Here is an 18,302-nt window from a genome sequence, read left to right as displayed (position 1 = left end):
GGGCCTGGATGTAGGCGTGCGGGCGTGTGGGCGTGCGCGTTTGTCTACTCTGGCTGGCTGGCTGGCTGATGCTGACGATTTCGGGATGGGGGAGGAGGAGAGAGGGTGGAGGAGGGGGGTGCGGATGTGGCTGCAGCGCTGCACTGATCGTCCGCCAGGTCGGAGAAATACGTTAGCGGCTGGTCTGGTTCAGGCCAGGGGCCTGGGTGGACAAAAAGTGGCAGGACACTTGCCAGAGTGGGTGTCAGTGGCTCTCTGACTACCAGGCATTTGATGAGCGAGCGATTGCCATGGCTGGAGTAGAGCGTGGTATAGATCGTGATCAGTCTCAAAGGCAAAAGAAGTATGCTGTACATCTTTGCTGCTGCTGCTGCTGCCGCTACTCGCGCTGCACCCCAAAGCTTGGATTTGGAAGCTTCTGCCATACTCCACTGCTAGGTGACGCTGCTGCAGCACTTACAGCCGGGTCCATGGGCAAATCGAGCACGAAAGCCCTGTCAAAGCAACACCCTATGTGAAGATGTGACCAAAGAACCGTATTCACCAGTCAGTGTTTATTAACAGACGCTGTCCCATTCCTGAGGGACACGGTGATGGACGCATGGATTCGTAAAAATCGTTGCGGGCAATCGCTGTCAGGTTGGTCGTATAATTACATACGGCTCGCCACGTCTAATAACTGACCGTGCACGGCATACTTCACGTTGTTAGGCGGACCTGCTTGGCGCTTCGCAAAAGGTCCTGCACAACATCAGAAGTCAGAGTCATGTTCAGCGTTGCAATAAAAGTATGAGTCACGGATTCGGTCGCATCAGTAGGGTTAATTAACGACATAGTCGTGATGTTTCCTGCGCGTGTGCATACCGCTGCTTCTGCTCGGTCATGAGTTCCCCTTGTCACTGCCATTGCTCGCGAAAATGGATGAAACGTTTGTTTATAAAGCTCAGCAATTGGCGTCTGGCCGGAATGGCGTCTGGCAGGCTCAATCTCGGTGGTCTCTCAATGCATCCCCAATTGTGCAGGCAATCCTTGACCTAGTTCCTTCGTTGCTCTTCTTCATCGCTGCGGCCTTCAGAATAATTGCCCTCAGGTCTCGGCCTAATGTTGCTCGCCCTGGATGGCTCCTTGCGGCCAAGCTCGTCACTTGCACGGCACTCCTCTGTCTGCAAACATCGCTCGTTGCTTTACTGTTCCTGACAGCTGCCAGCTCTCCCGCCGCAGTTGCCACGGCGGCCGTCAGGCTGATCGGCAGTTGCACCTTGCTTGCACTCTCGCATTTGGAGCATCGCCGGACCATCAATCCATCAATCATCATCGGGGCGTTCCTCTGGACAACGGTTATTCTGGATCTTGCCCGAGCGACGACCCTTCTCCCGCTACGACAAAGCGGACTAGGTGATGGTCTCCCTGCACCCGTTTTCGCCGCAGTTCAAGTGGTACAGTTGCTGCTTCCTATTCTCGAGGATGTTCCGAAGCAAGGATGCTACCTGAGCGAGGCGGCGGATGGCCAGATGAATCTACCAGTGGCCCTTTCTGCCGCTGCGTCTTCTGGTGGCTCCGCGACGTCTTCATCAAAGGCTACAAGGGCACTCTGCGGGCCGAAAACCTCGGTGCCATTGACGATCAATTCTCGTCTCGAAAGATCCTCGACGGACTGACAAGGAGCTTCGGTGACGCGAATGCTCCCCAAAATCACCATCTGCTGCGTGCGATCTGGTCGGCCTTTAAGCTACGGTTGCTTTGGCCGACGATTCCCCGTCTCTTCAAGACAGCATTTAGTTTCGCGCAGCCTTTCCTCATCAAACGGCTCATCTCCTTCCTCAGCCACTCAGCTTCCCAATCTTCATCTCAGGAAGGTTGGGCGTTGATACTCACTACCAGCCTCGTCTACCTCGGGATCGCTGTAGGCCGCTTTCCGCGTAGGTCTCCTCTGGTATCTTGTAGTGTGCTTAAGGTTCCGTGCAGATCTCAAGTGCGCTCTATGCTCATGTCGTTAACCGACTTCTGACAACCTTGCGAGGGTGGCTGGTCGCGGCCATGCTGGACAAGTCCCTGAAACGCAAAGACTCGGATGATGATGCCGCAGTCACACTAATGACTGCCGACATTGAAGGCATCTTCCCGGGTGTCAAGGATGTATACGAACTTGTCCCCAACACCGTCGAGTTGGTGCTGGCCATGTATCTCTTGCAGAGGGAAATAGGCGCCGCGTGTTTCCTCGTGGCTGTTTCCGCCATCGGTAGGTCTTCCCACATACTCCTGGCCATGACCAGTTCCCAACATCTTTTGAGTCTAACATATTTGTGTTTGAATCTGCACAGTCTGCAGCTTCCTGTCCACATACGTCAGCGACGGCATCGGCCCAGCACGAATGGACTGGGCGGAGGCAACGCAGAAGCGTGTATCGACGACTTCCCTGTTCCTCACCAGATCAAGAGCCTCAAGATGATGGGTCTGACCGCATACGTCTCCCGAAAGCTACGTGGTCTCCGAATACAAGAAGCGAGCGAGTCCAAGAAGTTCAGGACCTACATAGTCTGGATCCTCGGCGTTGGTACGTGCCGCATCGCACCTTCAAAAGCATATTTTTGCGGGCCACATGACATGCGCTGACTTGGGGGGCCAAGCAAACATCTCGCATCACCTCACACCCGCGGTTGTGATCCTCGCTGCAGTCTTTTGGACCCGCTCCGGCGGTGAAGGGTTTACAGTCGCGCAGGCCTTCACTTCCTTGTCCATTTTGTCGCTGATTTCTACGCCAATAGCAGAGTTGACCGCTGCCTATCCCACGATCGCCGCCTCGCTTGCCTGTCTTGAGCGAGTCGAGGCCTACATTCTGTCGGAGGAGCAGCACGATAAGCGAGTGGTGTCCAAGCAACTTGCCGCCATACATTCGAATGACGATGAAAGTCTTGGTCAACCCGGTCGAGCTGTCGACGCCCCAGTGGTTGCCCTACGTCATGTGAACTTGATCCTGCCTGGAAAGAGTGAACCTATTCTACAAGATATCACCATCGATATCAAGAAGTCGGCCGTCACCATGATTCTTGGTCCCGTGGGGTGCGGGAAATCACTCCTGCTCCATTCCATTCTCGGCCATATCCCAATCACCAGCGGATGTGTGTTTGTGAGTCGGGGCGGCTCATCGATGGCCTACTGCGATCAAACACCATGGCTGCGCAACCTGTCCTTCCGCGACAACATCATAGCAGGAGACGAGTACAATCCAGTGTGGTACGACACGGTAGTGCGCGGCTGCGCCTTGGAGCAGGATATCGCTCGCTTGCCCGATGGCCATCATGCCAAGGTGGGAAGCGGCGGCGTCAACCTTAGCGGCGGACAGAAGCAGCGCTTGGTGGGTATATCGCACGGCCAGCAAACCGAAACTTGAAGTTGACAAGACGATGAAGGCCCTGGCGCGAGCTTTATACAGCAGAACGGACGTCCTTGTATTGGACGATGTGTTCAGCGCCCTGGACGCCAGCACGCTGTCAAAAATCAGTCAGGCATTGCTGGGGCGCGATGCATTCTACGATCGATGGGGATGACTGCCATAGTTGCCACACACTCAGGTGAGCCAAAAGCGACGCAAAAGAGCTCAGGTGTCGCGCCCGTTAAAGTACTGACGCCTTTTGGAACTAGTCCATCACCTGCATTACGCAGACCACATCTTGGTACTCGGCAAGTCGGGCAAGGTCGAGCAGTACGGCAGCTATTCCGACCTTCGCGCCCGAGATGGGTATATAAAGTCACTAGACCTGAGAGTCTCTTCCCAAGCGCAATCTCGAGAAGAAGAGGCTCCCTTGGGTCCATGTGAAGAGGGCGGCAAGTGGGAGCCGAATAAGGAAGGCGATGATCCGCAGCCAGAAGTCACGGCCGACTGGACGCTCTATAAGTTCTACCTATCCTCTGTCGAGGCGTGGTACATAATCATCTTCGTCCTCCTGGGCGTGGCGTTCATCTGGGTAGGCAAGCTCCCGCAAGTCTGGCTGCGCCTTTGGACGGAGCACGGCACCACTACAGACACGGCGCTATACGCGGGCATTTACGTGGCGCTTGGAATCGTGGCCATCATTCTTTCAGCCGCTGTGTTTTGGTGGTACGGCCTGTTCGTCATCCCTAGGTCCGGCGTCTATATCCACCAGCTCCTCCTGGACAGCTACCTCAGAGCACCACTCTGGTTCCTCACGCAGACAGACACCGGATCGGTGCTCAACCGCTTCAGCCAGGACATGAGCCTCGTCGACCAGCAGATGCCCATGGCCTTCTTCGAAACGGTCCTGAACACGGCGGACACGATCGCGGCGGCCGCCATCATCGCCTCGGGAGCGCCGTACCTTGGAGGTGTCATGGGGGTCAGCCTTGTTGTCGTCTACTACCTGCAGCAGTTCTACTTGAAGACGTCAAAGACTTTGTGACACATGGATGTTCAGACGAAATCGCCTCTGTACACATTTTTGGCCGAGGTCAAGAGCGGGATAGTCACGATCCGGTCGTTTGGTTGGCAGGATGCGTATGTCGAGGAGGGACTCCGACTGCTGGACGCCTCGCAGAAACCATACTATCTCATGCTCTGCATACAGGAATGGCTCTCGTTGGTCCTGGGTATCTTCGTTGCGGTCATTTCTATCGTTTTGGTAAGCATCGACCTGCTCGAGCTGCGTATGATCCCCCATACAATCATCCATATCCATATTAATGACGCAACATTCAGGTGAGTTTGAGCATATCGTACCCTGGTATCTCTGGCGGCGGTGCCATTGGGCTGGCCATGATCGGCTTGATGAGTTTCAACGGCAGCCTGTACGGAATCGTCATGGCTTGGACCAAGATGGAGACGTCCCTCGGCGCCGCGGCTCGGGTTCGCACGTTTGTCAGGGAAACCCCTGATGAGAACCTCCCAGGCGAGTCCTTGTTGCCTGCAAAGGGTTGGCCTACTACCGGCGATGTTGAAGTAGCCGGCATACATGCCTCATACAAGTGAGTGGAGTTTCCCCTTGTCCAAAACATGAGAGAACACGCTCATTGAATATGTGGTAGGGACGGAGGGGAGCAAATTTTGCGAGATATTTCATTGAATGCCAGAGGTGGCCAGAAGATTGGCATCTGTGGCACCACAGGCAGCGGGAAAAGCTCCCTGTTGCTCACTCTACTGCGGCTTCTAGAGACATCGTCAGGCCATATCCGCATCGACGGAGTTGATCTCTCGACGGTGCCACGACAGATCCTTCGAACACGCTTGACAGTCCTGCCGCAAGACTCGATAGCACTGCCAGAAAGCGTCCGCATGAATCTTCATCTCGCTAGCCTGGTCCAGAACGACTCAGACTCAGACGTGGCAGACGACTCAAGCTACCATGACCAAGCCCTTCAAAACGCACTCGAAAGAGCCGGATTGTGGGATCTCGTCCGTCAAGCTGGCGGCCTGGATGCCGAGTTTACCAGCCTCGGCCTCTCGCCCGGCCAGCGTCAGCTGTTTGCGCTGGCACGCACGCTGCTGCGCAAAACCAAGGTGATACTCCTGGATGAAGCCACAAGCAGCATGGACGAGCAGACCAGTAAACTCATGCAGCAAGTCATGGCTGATGCGTTTGAGGGGTCTACGGTCCTGATGGTGGCCCACAGGCTGCAAACCATCGCGGATAGTGATTATGTGCTGGTCTTTGAGGATGGCAGGGTCGTGGAAGCGGGAGATCCGAGGGTACTGATGACTCGGGTTGATTCGTGATTCAGAAGGCTGAGTTGAGTGATGAGGACCCCTAGAAGCCGTAAGAATTTGAAGAAAAAAAAAATGGAACACGTCTTCGGGAATCGTTGACAAGGCCGCTTTCTGCCGTACGAGGCACCATCATATCCTCGACGTGGCGTGGCTGTCGTGCCCATCCGAGTCATCATCCAACAACGGAACTCCAACCTCTTGCTTCTCCTCTTCGTCTCGGCGTTTCCGTGTAGCAAGCCAGATGCATGATACAACGACAACATCCACCGCGAACACCGTAGACAGGAAGACCAATGTCGTTGGCCGGGCCCTGGCCAGGATCAAGCCGCTGCGTGGCAGGGGTCAGTCAGCACATGCATGCTAGGCAACACGATGGATGATGCCGAGTTAACAACTCACAGCAAAGCGTTTGCCGACCCGAGGATGATGATGAATCTTCCGACGAGGATGTGCGCAGAAGTGACGAAGGCGTTTTTCGCGTCGTTCACATACGCGCGATGATGGAGCCACCCGAGTGTGTTTTGGAGGAGAATGCCACACAGAATGACCAGCCCCAACAAGACGTGCGGTTCGCGAAGATATCTCTGTTGGAGTATTTCAAGGGTCAGCACGCTGAGTATGAGGCGAAATCTGGATGGTAACTCTTTCAAGGCACATCGGATGTACTCACCAGTGGGTCAGCTCTAATGGCGAAGCCAGCAGCAGCAAAGCCGACAATGCAAGACATTGAAGCGCCAAGCTGAAAGTACAGGTGCAATCGAAAAGGTCGCAGCTTCGTAAACCTCAGAGCCAGGGCACCTGCGGGATACAATATCATGATGCCAGAAACGAGCGCCACGCCGTGTAGATAAAACACGTAAGCCCTTGGAACTCCGGCGGCGGCGACGGATGCACCCCCATCCTCAACGTTGTCATTCTTCTTGCCAAAGTGAATCGCCGGTGCGTGTTGTGGCGAGCCCGATAGCGCGTTGTTCGCCGAGTAGTCGCCGAGGTCAAAGGAGAATTGTCCCTTGTCGTCATGCATGGCCAGACTAAACGCGGCGCTATGTTTATTTGCCGGCTTGGCCACGCTCGTTGCCCATATGAAGCTCTGGACGCCGAGATTGTGCCCTTTGGCACCGAGCCATGAGTCGTAGCCGTAGATGTGGAAGCTGGACTCGAACCATCCACTGGTGTTTGCCGCCAGCGACGAGATGGTCCATTGTGGGAGAGTGGGCAGCGATTGCGGTTCGAAATGACCTCTGCACACAGCCATTAGCTATCGTTTACACGATTCAAAGTTCAGGCGTAGTCACATACGTCGCTTGTCGGAGGTCGAGCGTGGGTTCTAAAGTTTTGGAGAGTAAGTCCTCTTGACAATGAGAGAACCGGGTGTAGGAAGTCAGGCTTCACGACGCACCTCCGTTGTGGACGTAGCCTATGACCACGAGCGCGCCATACATGCTACTCCCCAGACCTACAGACGTCCATCCTCCAGCCGAGAAAGACTGGTATCCAAACGTGGCCAGCAGATCCGTTGCCTTGGAAGTTGAGTTGTAGTATGTGTCCACGGCGAGGCAGAGGTGCAGTTGCACATATGATCGCGTATTGCAATACTGCAGCGACGCCTGGGCAAGGCTCGCCGCGCTTATGAGAAGAATGGCGCACGCCCAAAGGCGCCTGATGAAATGAGGCATGTTTCGCCCGCGATGAAGCAGATCAAAGATCCGTCATGAAGCTTGAGCCACGTCGGAATTAGAGGCAGCAGTGTAATTCACTAGAGGTACAGAACTGTGCTGCACCTGCCTCCCGGGAAAGAAATACTACCGACCTGCACTGCCGGGCATCGGAGCAGCGCATTCTACGTGAACTACATAGTCTCCACGCAAAGCCGCCCACGCGGAGCCGAAAAGGCGTACCAACGTCATGGCGGCACCAACGCCGTGGCGGCACCAACATCGACAGAAGTCCTGGAACGCCAGCGTCGAATTCTGTATCCCGCAGAATCGTACTGTACCTCGGGCCGACTTGTACTCTCGCCGACCGGGGCCGCGACGCAAGATCGAGAATGCTAGAAGATATCCCTGATTGGGAGCAGCGCACGGGACCCAGCGCTATTGTTGGTGAAGAAGCTCTTATTCACTTGAGGTCCGTCCTCGGCGCAAGCCGATCTCCATTTGTCTAAAAATCGTTTGCTCCCCCCGCCGCCCGCACTAGCCAGCCGAGCAGGCAACTGGCCCTCGCTGTTGTCGAAGTGACAGCTCCCATTTGCTGCTGTTGGCTTCCGTGCGCCGTGACGATTCTCGTCCCAACTGGCTTCCGCGCCCGCAACATGTACGTACATACTGTACTATGGCTTCGACGCCTAGATGTAGCTCGTTGAGGTCACTCGGGTGATGGTTCACGCTCACTGCCCCTCGGCTGACATGTGCTTTGAGCCTCAGTCAACAGTCCATAATCTCTCGTTTTGATGGAGCAAAACGCCACTGGCGGCTGGTGACGATATGGACACGGACGACCGGCACGGAATCTTGCATTGGCATGATAAGGAGATGCCAGTCGTCATGTCTTGAGGCGCGCCGCAACTGCTGCTATTCGCCCACTACACCAGAACTTAGACGGCGCGGCCTGACCGCGGGGCTGTGGGCCCAGCCATGTGTGGACTTGCAGATGACCCTTGCCACGGAATCGCTTTGCGCCTTTTCAAATATGAGAGCTCAATAAGAAGTCTCTTGTTGGTAGGGATTTGCAAATCGTCAAGGTCGGAGCGCGGCGTGACCCTCCCGTCACCGTGCTGGCGAGATCGGTCGTCACTCGACAGGCGCCAACGGCAAAGGCACAGCATAAAGGCGAGATGCCTCTGACAGCACGGAGACTCCAGAGAGGGAAAGTGGCGGCTAACACATCACATGAGAACTTGCAACAGACCGTCCTGGCTCAACTCGTCAGTATCGGTGGTGCGCCATGAGCAAACGGAGAGAGACGATCCATGGTCAGCTGGATCAATACCTGCGGTCGCCGTGGACAGTCCTCAAAGATGCCGTCCTTTTCTGTCTCGCAATGACCGGGCTGTTTGCACTGCTGGCGCCGCAGAACTTCACTTGCCCGGGCACGACAAGTAACGACGCAACGGCACAGCAGCTACCCAGTGTCTCGACACCGAAACCGGGCCAAGCCGCCATCCGCACTTCTTCAGCACGTGGAAAGTGCAACTGTGGCGCCTCCGTCGCTGAGGCGCGCAGCATGGGCTGCCAATATGACACCCTCGCCGCCGCCTGGCTCCCGCAACGATGCATCGACCAGCAGCTCACAAACGAGTTCGACCACTCTGGCGACGGCCCGGGCGGCCAGTGGAGGTACTGGTACGACGTAAACCTGACGAAGCCGCTGAGCTTGGAAGACCTGGCCGAGCAAGCGGACAACAGGACCTTTCAGTTTTACTCGACTTCGGAGTGGCATACGCGGCATTGTCTGTTTTACTGGCGGAAACTGCTTCGCGCGCGGTTCACGGGCGTCTTGGTCGAGGCCCGGTATGACACCGAGGCACACATTGTTCATTGCGGCTCGATTTTCAGCAGGCACGATGACTTTGTGGTGTCGGCTGCAGTCATGTTGAACTCGGATGGCGACCATTAGTCAGAAGCCACCTGTCTTGGAGAAACTTGGCCGTTTGAGAGACATCCGCGGCTGTGAATGGGAATGGTTGGTTATGATCATCTGGGGGTCGACCTTCAGTTAAGCCGCCTCGGTTCTTGAATGGCATTTCATCAAAGTCCCATGTATCCTTGGCAATCTCAGTTTGATGTTGTTCCTTCAACTATCGGTGGCTCATGCAGATCCGCTTTCAGCTTTCTGCATGACCTGCACAACGGTCAACCCACGCCTGCAGAAGTGGGGATTGAGGTCGCAAAACAGGGGAGCAAGGCGATTGGCTTCTGCGGCCTGAGAAGCTCTACCTGCTTGGCGGCGTCTCCCGCAACGCAGCTTCCAACAGCGGTAATGAGCCAGAAGCTCGCAGTCAGCCGGCACCAAAACGGCATGTTGGGGTTACCAGATCGGGACCCTTAGGATTAGCGGCGGGTCACGCTATAAAAAGACTGTGTCTTGCAGAGCCGAGCTGGGGCGGGAGAGTGGTGTTGTTTCGGCGCGACCGTGAAAAACCCTTCCCTTCGGCAGGGGCTTGTCAAGAAAAGACGCGCCTTTACGGCCTAGCCCGGTGCCAAGCTGCGCCGGCCTGATGCGACTCGTGCGTTTGCTGATGTACTGGTGATGAGCGAGTAGAGACGAGACGGCGCCGTGGCAGCGCGATGAGTTTGCGAGGCGGACGAGTCGGCTGGTTGTGGATATCCCTCAGAAGCCAGGAGGACGGAAGGCGGAGGACGGACTCGATTGTCGCATCGAATCATCGTCTCCCGTACGTTGCAGTCGATGATGTCTCCGGTTCTCGCTCGGGAGTGGCACAATCTGGCACGAGCCGCTGTCACCAGCCACCCGGGACCGCCGCCACGGCTCCACCGCGGGCGGCGTGGAGCGGGCTCGGGGCGAGATGACGGGATATTCTAGAAGGCCGACTAGCGATGTGCTCAGCTGTGCAGGGTTGGACGCGGCAACTGGACCCACGGTACTGGACGATACGGGACAACGCCATTATGAATCCCCGTGCGTGCGTGGGTGCGTAGCCTCATCCCCCGCCGCAGTCTGTTCCGGATGGTACCCCTCGGCAGGGTAGATTGTACACGGCGTTCGCTGGTCGAGGCGCGCGGAGCATCGGCTGCCGTGTAACGGTGATTGTCGTCGACGCGGCACTGACGATGCAGCACCGTATTCCATCGGCAGCAGACGCTCGCACCACCACCCGCGGCGGGATTGAGACGCACCCCGGTCGATCCCAGCTGCCGCACGGGCATCGGCAAGGGCAGCCCCAGCGGAACTGACTTTGCATTTTGGCGAGTTTGGCTTTGCGCTTGCAGATGCACGCGGTGGACACGTTGCTCCATTCGGGTGCCGGCGGATGCGCACGATTGATGTGAGGATGCGGCGAGGGGGAGAAGCAGCGTCGCGTCACTTTTTCTTTGACGGGATGCATCCGACATCAGACCAGATCAGATCATGGGTGGCTCCTTCCCAGATTCTCCTCTCCGTGTACGTATGTACATACTAAGTTAAGGAGTTGCCGAGGGGTAACATCCCGCCGAGTCGCTCCTTCCTTCCGCGCTGCCTCGTCCTGCGGGATAGGGAGGTACCCAGGGTCATAACTGGGAGGTGCGGAAATCACTCGATGCTGTCGGTACCGAGCAAGGCACTGACCTACCGACACTGGCGATGGGACCTGGAAGGCCCAGTACTACAAGGCGGCTGCAAGAGGACGACGCGGACGATCGTGACCTCGCTTCCTGCATGACGAAACGACATGTGCAGCGAGATGCCTCGTCACGAGCAATTCGTTTGTTGCCGGCCATGCTCCGTACCACGCGCTGGCCGAGGACCCTCGTCAATTGCGAGCCACAACGACATGCGTCAAAGCGATGATGCCGTCGCCGCCATTGATCTTTCTTCGTCGTCGTCGCTCGTCGTCCGGCCACCGCACCGTATCCGCCGGCCAGACCGCCCCGGGCCCCCGCGCACGCATCGGGCCATTGTGTTTCTCTTATATTGTCGCCCTGTCTCCGGGGGCACAAGGCACCATGCGCAACCCCACGTTTGCACGACGCACCGCCGGCACGCGTGGAGCATGGCGCGGCGACGAGCCCAGCTGAAAGAAGGTCCATCCATGACTGCACCCCCCGTGCGGTGACGAGCACCACGCCCCCCGGCCGGCCCAGGCCAGCAGACTCGCGCTGCCGGAGGCACGCCTCGTGCCAACCACGAGCCAGCTCGTTCCACCTTGGTCGCCCCTTCATCCCGCCGCCGCCGAACTAGGTGTCGCCGCGCGTCTGGACGCTGCTGAATGCGCCCCCCCCTTCGTCTGCCCTGCCTGCCCTGCCGGCGGCGTTGGGTCAAGCTCTCGACGCTGCGTGGTGTCGATGCCGGACCGCGGGTGGCACGCATCGCATCGCATCGCATCGGCGGCAAGGGTCGTCACTGGGCTGTGGGCTGGTCACAGGGCGCCATCTCGCTTGAGTGGACTTCCTGCATGGTTTGGGCTCGATGGGCCAATCCGCTACCCCGGATCGCGCTGGCGCCAGACAGCCCAGGCGTCAGAGGCGTGCCTGTTGCGGCTCAATAGGGCTCACCTCAGCTGGCACCTCGCTCCAAAACTCCGGCCATCGGGGGACCAAGCAGCGCCGCATCCGGCTCGCCTCCAGCTGGCCTCGCCCGGCCTGGACTGGAGCAGCGTGACAGACGGGACGCTCTGGCGGTGCTCCGTCATCCACTAACCTTTTCGTTGGTCCGCTCGGCTCACCGTGGTGCTGAACAACAAGGGTCCGCGACCGACTTCCATCGGCCGGCCAGCAAGTGCCGACCGAATTTGTCGTCGCGAAGCTTTGGTCGGGCGTCGAGGCACGCTTCCCTGCAGTCGTCCTGTTCGCCACGGGACACGGCTGCAGCTGCAGACATGCCTTGGTTCTGCCCAGCGCTGCCCGGATCTGCTCGAGGGCCGGCTCGCCATTCAGGCTCTAGTCGCATCTGACTCTTTCCCGGCAGCCGGGATGCGCCACGGCCCTGTGTCGCCGCCATCTTCTCATTGCTCGCGAGGCCAGGCTCTTCTCCACAGCCCAGCTTGTTGCTTTCCGATGCCCTGCCCCCATACGAGCGAGCAGCATGCATCCATGCCCATGCCATGCCATGCAACACCGTTCGCATGCACACTAACGTAGTGACCATGGGCTCGCCCGGCACGCACGCACGCACGTCTTCTTCGGCAACGGCCGGGGTGCCGCTATGCACAAGCCAGTCCTCAGCCTGGCAGCCAGCCCGACCCAAGCGAGCTAAAATTGCCCTTTGTTGCAAGCACCAGGGACGACCGCAGCTGAGCCTGGTGTCGTCTGCCGCCGTCCTCGATGCGCCCAACGCACTTTTCCCAAACCTCAAGTGGGCTCTGCTCCATGTTAGTGCGCCGCCTCGCTTTGGGGCTTGCTTCTCCGCCCCAGGCCTTGCGTGTGTTGCCGCGATCCTGGCATATAAGGTTCAATGCGCCGGTTTTCGCGCCAACCCTACGAGTAGTTGTCATTCCTCGCCTTCCGGCCCCGAGTCATTGCGGCCTTGACGACCCTTTAAGGGACCCTTCGTCCTCGTCTTGACTTGGCTGTCACCATCAGGAGTCCACCTCCCGAAATTACGGAATCGGACATGCGCCTCGGTTCCGTCACTACCCGTTGACAAATATCAGCCCGTGTCCCCGCGACAATTATACGAGCTGCTCGCCCGACTGTGAACAGACTACGCGAGTCAACCTCTGCAGCAGGACGCGACCTTGAGATCAACCAGGGCTGCGCCTGTTATCATCTCCCTTGGAGTGGGCTTCCCGCTTCCTTCTGGACTCGGCGGCGGTTGGAAAGCTCAAAGACGCCGTCTGACCGCAGCAAGTAGTGCGACTTGTCAGGGACCCCTGGCTGACGACGCCGCCAGCGCGCGCGGCTGTCCACCGAGAAGCGCTGCCAACCAAGATGCCGGCCACCAATCGAGGACTACGGACACCCGCAGGTGCCACCTCCATGACCGACCACTACTACTTGAACACCCAACAGCCCGCCTGGGCGATGTTGCAAACAGGGCTGACGGTCTTTGCCCTCTTCATCATCGCCCGCTACTGTCTGCGGCGTGCCTACTTATGGTGGCGTGGCCCAGGTGCCCTGCCCAGTCATACTGGATCTGCCACCGTCGGCCCTCAAGCACAAGGATCCTCCCCTCGCTGGACCATGGATGAAAAGCCGCGGCAAGTCGCGACCTCGAGCACGACCACTACGACCATGGATCCCACGGCCACGAGCTATGCCGAGGGAGAGCTTCCGGCGCCCAAGGCAAAGCTCAAGGTCGATCCGGATTGGAGGAGTGGCGCAGGCGCCCTGTCGAGGCAGTTCGTCTCCCGACTGCCTCCTGCGCCGCCGCTTACGCCCCCAGAGCTCAGCACTGCCGTCTTCACCATCCGAGACGCGCCGCACCGCACCGACAGCTTCATCCACCAGCCAAACCCCGACTACATGAGCTCGACGGCTTTCGTGTCGCCGACGGGACCAGCATCTCCCACTACCCCACGGAGGCGCTCCTACAACAGGACCGTCCCCATTGGAGTTCCGATGCCTCAGGCTTCGTCGCTCGTCTCCGAGGCTGACTCGGTGGATTTGGCCTTTTCGCCAAGCTCGTATCCGCCAACGAGTCCGTTGCTTCCGCCGCCCCCTCCAGGCTTTTCCCAACTCGACGACGACCCTGCCCAAGGCCCGCGCGAGGTGGGCGTCAAGGGCGAGATCATCTCGGTCCTCGATGACGAAGGCGCCGGCTGGACGAGGCACACGCGCGTGTACGGCGGTGGCGTGTGCTTGGCCTGTGCGGCGTCTGGCGGCGAGCACGGCGGATTCTACGGCGCGACCGTGACTCCTGAGGAGATGCGATGACGGGCGCGTGGGAAAAGCATCTCCCTCCACCACATTGCTGGCGTTTATTGGATTACGACCATGGCTCAGCGGTGTTGCTGTTTCACGAGCAGAGGGCCGCTCTTCAAGCTGGAGAGTGGCCGTGCGCGCATTTTCATACATAGCACTTCCTGTTTTCGACATATCTACCTGTTTGTCTATATACGTTCCTGTGGAGGATGCGTCACGCCGTCACTCTGGGCGGCGTTCGACTGCAAAGGCGACGGGCACAAGCCTGCAAAGCGCGCGAAATGGCGCGCAACACGTTACGAAGATAATGATACATCATTAACGGCCCCCCTCTTTTGCTCGAATCATGTTGACGCGACTTGCGCCTGGGGGCTGAGTTAAGGAGCGCAACCGAACGGGAGTTTCCTTGTCGCCCAGTCGGGGTCCGGGCGGTTATTTCGTCAGCCCTGCCAACTGCCCCAACAAGGCGTGCTCACGAGGATCTACGTTAGTTTGTAATCTGACATTTTTCCCGATCTGCGCACGATTGGCTGCAGGCAGCTCATGCCTCTTTGCAGCCGCCGTCAAGGTGGTGGTGCCTCCTCGCGTGTTTATCCTCAAACGGGGTGTATGTGTCGAAGCTGGTCGCCGTCTGAGTGCCCGACGTCTCCCCGCCCATGCCGAGTCCGACCAGCCGCGTCCCAAGAAGGCAAGGCTGGGGGGGGGTTCACATCACGCTGCATATTGAAAGGATGAGGCTCAAGCTACGTACATGGTATGTAAGCCCCCGTGACAGAACATGACGAAACGTGACGACGATGTTGCTCTTGTTTTGTTCATCAGGCAACAGCCGGGGCGTTGCGGCGCCGTGTCTTACAGGGGGGGCCCCCGATTTTCCAGATTACCAGGTCGGTAGGGCTGAGCCTTTGGGCCTTTTATTTCTCACTTTCGGGGAGGGGGAGGGGTTCCAGGGGCATGGATGGTTTGGTTCCACCACAGAAGAAGAAAAAGTTCCGGCCAAGGCGGAGAGGAGAGAGAGAGAGAGAGGCTCACACACATACAGAGGGGCGTCGCGATAGCTTGGGGGAGAAAGCGGCCCGGGGTTCTGCTTGCTTTCTTTCCCGGATAAGATTACGGCTGTGTGTTGGCGGCGGCGGCGGCACGACGATGCGCAGGCGCAAGGATGTGTGCAGTTTCTGGAAGGATTTCTGATCATGGGGGGCGCATCGCCGCACATGTCGTGATACGTGATCACGGCAAAAGCCTACCCTTCGTTCCCCTCCTCCCCTCCCCTCCCGTCCCCTCCCCCTGCCCCCATGCTGCCTGCAACGGGGCACGTTGTCCAGGGCGCGCGCGAGTCGGGTGGGTGGGTGTGCGAGTGACAATGCGATTGTAACGCACCTTGCATGGAGGAGGATGAAGGGGGGGTTGGATGAATGCCGTGCCGGGTGGGTGCGGTGCGTGAGACGACAATTGAGGGACGGGCCCCAGCCGGCAGGTGCTCGATGTGGAAAATGGAGGACCTGCAGTTGGAGGGTTGAATACAGCTATTGGACGGCTCGGCGAAGAGGGCAAACGAGTCAAGAGTAGAGAGGGAGGGGGTTGATGTTCCGGAGGGGCGCGGCGGCGCGAGTGGACACACAGACAGACAGACAGATAGACAGGCTTCTGACGTGAGAACAACAGCATACAAGGTCAACCATGAAAGCCAGCGCCCAGTCCCGTGTCCCGGCGTGTACGCGTATTTTGCGAGGACAACCGCCTACGGCGAACCTGTTTGTGAGAAACAAGTCAGCAAGTTGGAAATCAGCACACAAGTGGAAACCCATTTTTCCTTGTTCCTTGCTGATGATGTCAAACACGCGCGGTGCACTTCGTAGGCAGTGAGGCACCGGGCGCGCGCGCACGCGTGTGTTCGGCGACCATGAGGAATCAAGATGCTCCCAACGATCCGTCAACACCAAGCAAACGCGGCCAACGGAGTTAAGAGATGTTTGTTTGCGCTACGCAGGATCGAGTGAACGCCAGGCGATTGCCAGTACTTCGTTAACGGCTAGCTCATCATCACCTGCGGCACGGGCAAAGGAGGGAGAATCTGCACCTCATTCACTCACTCACACTACACTCAAGCTCACACTTCTTTCCTGCAGGCTAGGGAAGACCGAACTGAAGGAAATACAGAGGCTCGGCGACTGCGAATCCTCTCGGACATGCCCGAGAAGCCAAGCCAGGATTTGAATGGCGATGGCCAGGCCCGTTGGCCGTTGTTAGTCCGCATCTGGGGAAGCCGAACAGGGGGGCCAGGCTTGGGTAGGATGCATTGGCCGTGCCAATGTCGTCCGCTGCCAGCCCTACGCATGTATCTGTACATGGACATACATATACATACTTTGTATCATGAGCGAAGTGGCTGGCCATGTGCATGCCCTGTGGCCGTGAAGCGCAAGCCCCGCGACCCGTCGGGCGGCTGCTACATTGGCTCTATTATCGACTTGACGGGTGAATATACGGGTGGAACAGGTGCCGCCCCATGGAACTCGGTGTTTCCGCCTCACATCCCGCTTCACCAGTCCTCGAGCAGAGTCAGGAGATCCTCGAAGGGAGGTGTCAGCCCCCGGAGATACGTCACCGCCCGACATGGTCATCCCGCCTGTGCCAGGCCAAGTCCACCGCTTCAATGACGCGCAGTGTGGCTTTGCCATCCCTTGCGTTGCGTTTTATGCTCCTTCTCTCATCCGGCCAGTCCCGAGTGTTTAATCTGATGCGTTATGTCAGACGTTATACTCCCCACACGGCCGACGACGCAACCTGGGGGCCGAGAGCGATGACAGACGCCGGCTTATGTTGCGTTGTTACCGCCGGCCCAGCGCCACTTCGCCTCCCGGCGACAAAGGTGTGTGCCCCGCATAAGACGTCTCTGATGATAGTCCGAGACCATACATTGTCCCTCTCTTACATGCTTACAAGGGACGGCGCGGGCAGCGGCCCGGAAGCTTCGGTTCACGAGTCCACATGCTGAGAAGGTGGGCGGGCTGCGACTCCGCCAGGGCTTAGAGACTTACCGCAGTGCAGTCGCCTGGCCGGATAACTCTGCTTTGGGAATTGGATCCAGCACCCTTGACTGCTGTATACTTCATTTCAGGATATTGCCTCTTGCTGACATGCGACCACATGGGCGAACGGCAGGTCGACACGCCTTGACGTGGCGTTGAGGAGGTGATCGAGGAAACTCCACGCGTAGACCAAACTTTCGTTGTCATTCCTAATTATATCGTCACTGCTTACGCTATACTCCTCCAGCTGGCCAAGGTCAAGGTGAACGTTTCGCGCTCGGCGGACGAAGTGACGGCGAGTGGGCGACAACGCGAAAAGGGTCAGATGGCACTCTTCAAAGCCTCACGTATCCCGAAACATCGACAGGTTCGCCTCATTGCGAAACCTGCTGGCCTTTCAGACGAGACCGACTTACACGATCCCATACCTGCCATGCATGGTGTCTGGCATGAAGCGCCGCGGTGCTGAACAGCGCCGCCTCATCACACAACATGAGCCCAAAAGCTGGCACAAAGTCGGAGGGGAGCTGGATGACCTCAAAGCCAACGCAGGTTGAGCAAGCTACATTTCTCACGAGTCATACTCAGGTGCGATACCTCGAGATTTTGGCAACGTTGTCGTGGCGAGTCCATGTTCAGCGCTGTCTATCACCCTCCTATTGTCATCCATGTTCTTGCATATCGGAGACGAATTGCTTCTGGGCTCATATGGCAACTCGACTCCACGCATATCATCACCTTAACTTGGCGCTTCATGGCACGGGACGCAATATCGGTGTCTCTCTTCACTTGCATTGAACCAATGGGCCTGATGCGCCATCCGCAGGGCCGCCTCTGTAAGACAGCGCATCAATAAAGGGGCTATATCCGAAGCAGGAAAGCTTAGATATGAAGATATCCGTAGTGACTTGCGATCCTTGTAACGAGCACCCGTTGTCGTCCGTGGCTTTGTGATTACGTCCCTGACCGACGAGGCGGTCCAGATGCCCCTCACCACGGCACCTTGTTCTGGGACTTGGGCCGTGTTGCCTG

At 58.0% G+C, this 18,302-nt stretch overlaps 4 protein-coding genes across 4 annotated transcripts; 3 read left to right on the top strand and 1 right to left on the bottom strand.

The window, feature by feature from the left end:
- Positions 1–2,037: 2,037 nt before the first annotated feature.
- PLICBS_001949 (uncharacterized protein) lies at positions 2,038–5,728 on the top strand (the record flags this gene model as incomplete). The annotated part of the gene is made up of 7 exons (XM_065599933.1): positions 2,038–2,239; positions 2,387–2,554; positions 2,766–3,359; positions 3,643–4,355; positions 4,434–4,637; positions 4,715–4,980; positions 5,041–5,728. 7 exons carry the CDS (start codon positions 2,038–2,040, stop codon positions 5,726–5,728), a joined length of 2,835 nt encoding a protein of 944 aa, XP_065456005.1.
- A 120-nt stretch (positions 5,729–5,848) lies between these two features.
- On the bottom strand, positions 5,849–7,395 carry PLICBS_001948 (uncharacterized protein; the record flags this gene model as incomplete). Its single annotated transcript, XM_018321560.2, has 5 exons — positions 5,849–6,047; positions 6,119–6,303; positions 6,390–6,960; positions 7,019–7,046; positions 7,119–7,395. 5 exons carry the CDS (start codon positions 7,393–7,395, stop codon positions 5,849–5,851), a joined length of 1,260 nt encoding a protein of 419 aa, XP_018179039.2.
- A 1,363-nt stretch (positions 7,396–8,758) lies between these two features.
- Positions 8,759–9,334, top strand: PLICBS_001947 (uncharacterized protein; the record flags this gene model as incomplete). Its single annotated transcript, XM_018321558.2, has 1 exon — positions 8,759–9,334. One exon carries the CDS (start codon positions 8,759–8,761, stop codon positions 9,332–9,334), a length of 576 nt encoding a protein of 191 aa, XP_018179037.2.
- A 3,971-nt stretch (positions 9,335–13,305) lies between these two features.
- On the top strand, positions 13,306–14,250 carry PLICBS_001946 (uncharacterized protein; the record flags this gene model as incomplete). The annotated part of the gene is made up of 1 exon (XM_018321557.2): positions 13,306–14,250. One exon carries the CDS (start codon positions 13,306–13,308, stop codon positions 14,248–14,250), a length of 945 nt encoding a protein of 314 aa, XP_018179036.2.
- Positions 14,251–18,302: the final 4,052 nt, after the last annotated feature.

This window comes from Purpureocillium lilacinum, assembly GCF_023168085.1.
Source record: "Purpureocillium lilacinum CBS 284.36 DNA, scaffold_2, whole genome shotgun sequence".
NCBI lineage: Eukaryota > Fungi > Ascomycota > Sordariomycetes > Hypocreales > Ophiocordycipitaceae > Purpureocillium > Purpureocillium lilacinum.
This window is presented reverse-complemented; position numbering and strand designations above follow the sequence as displayed.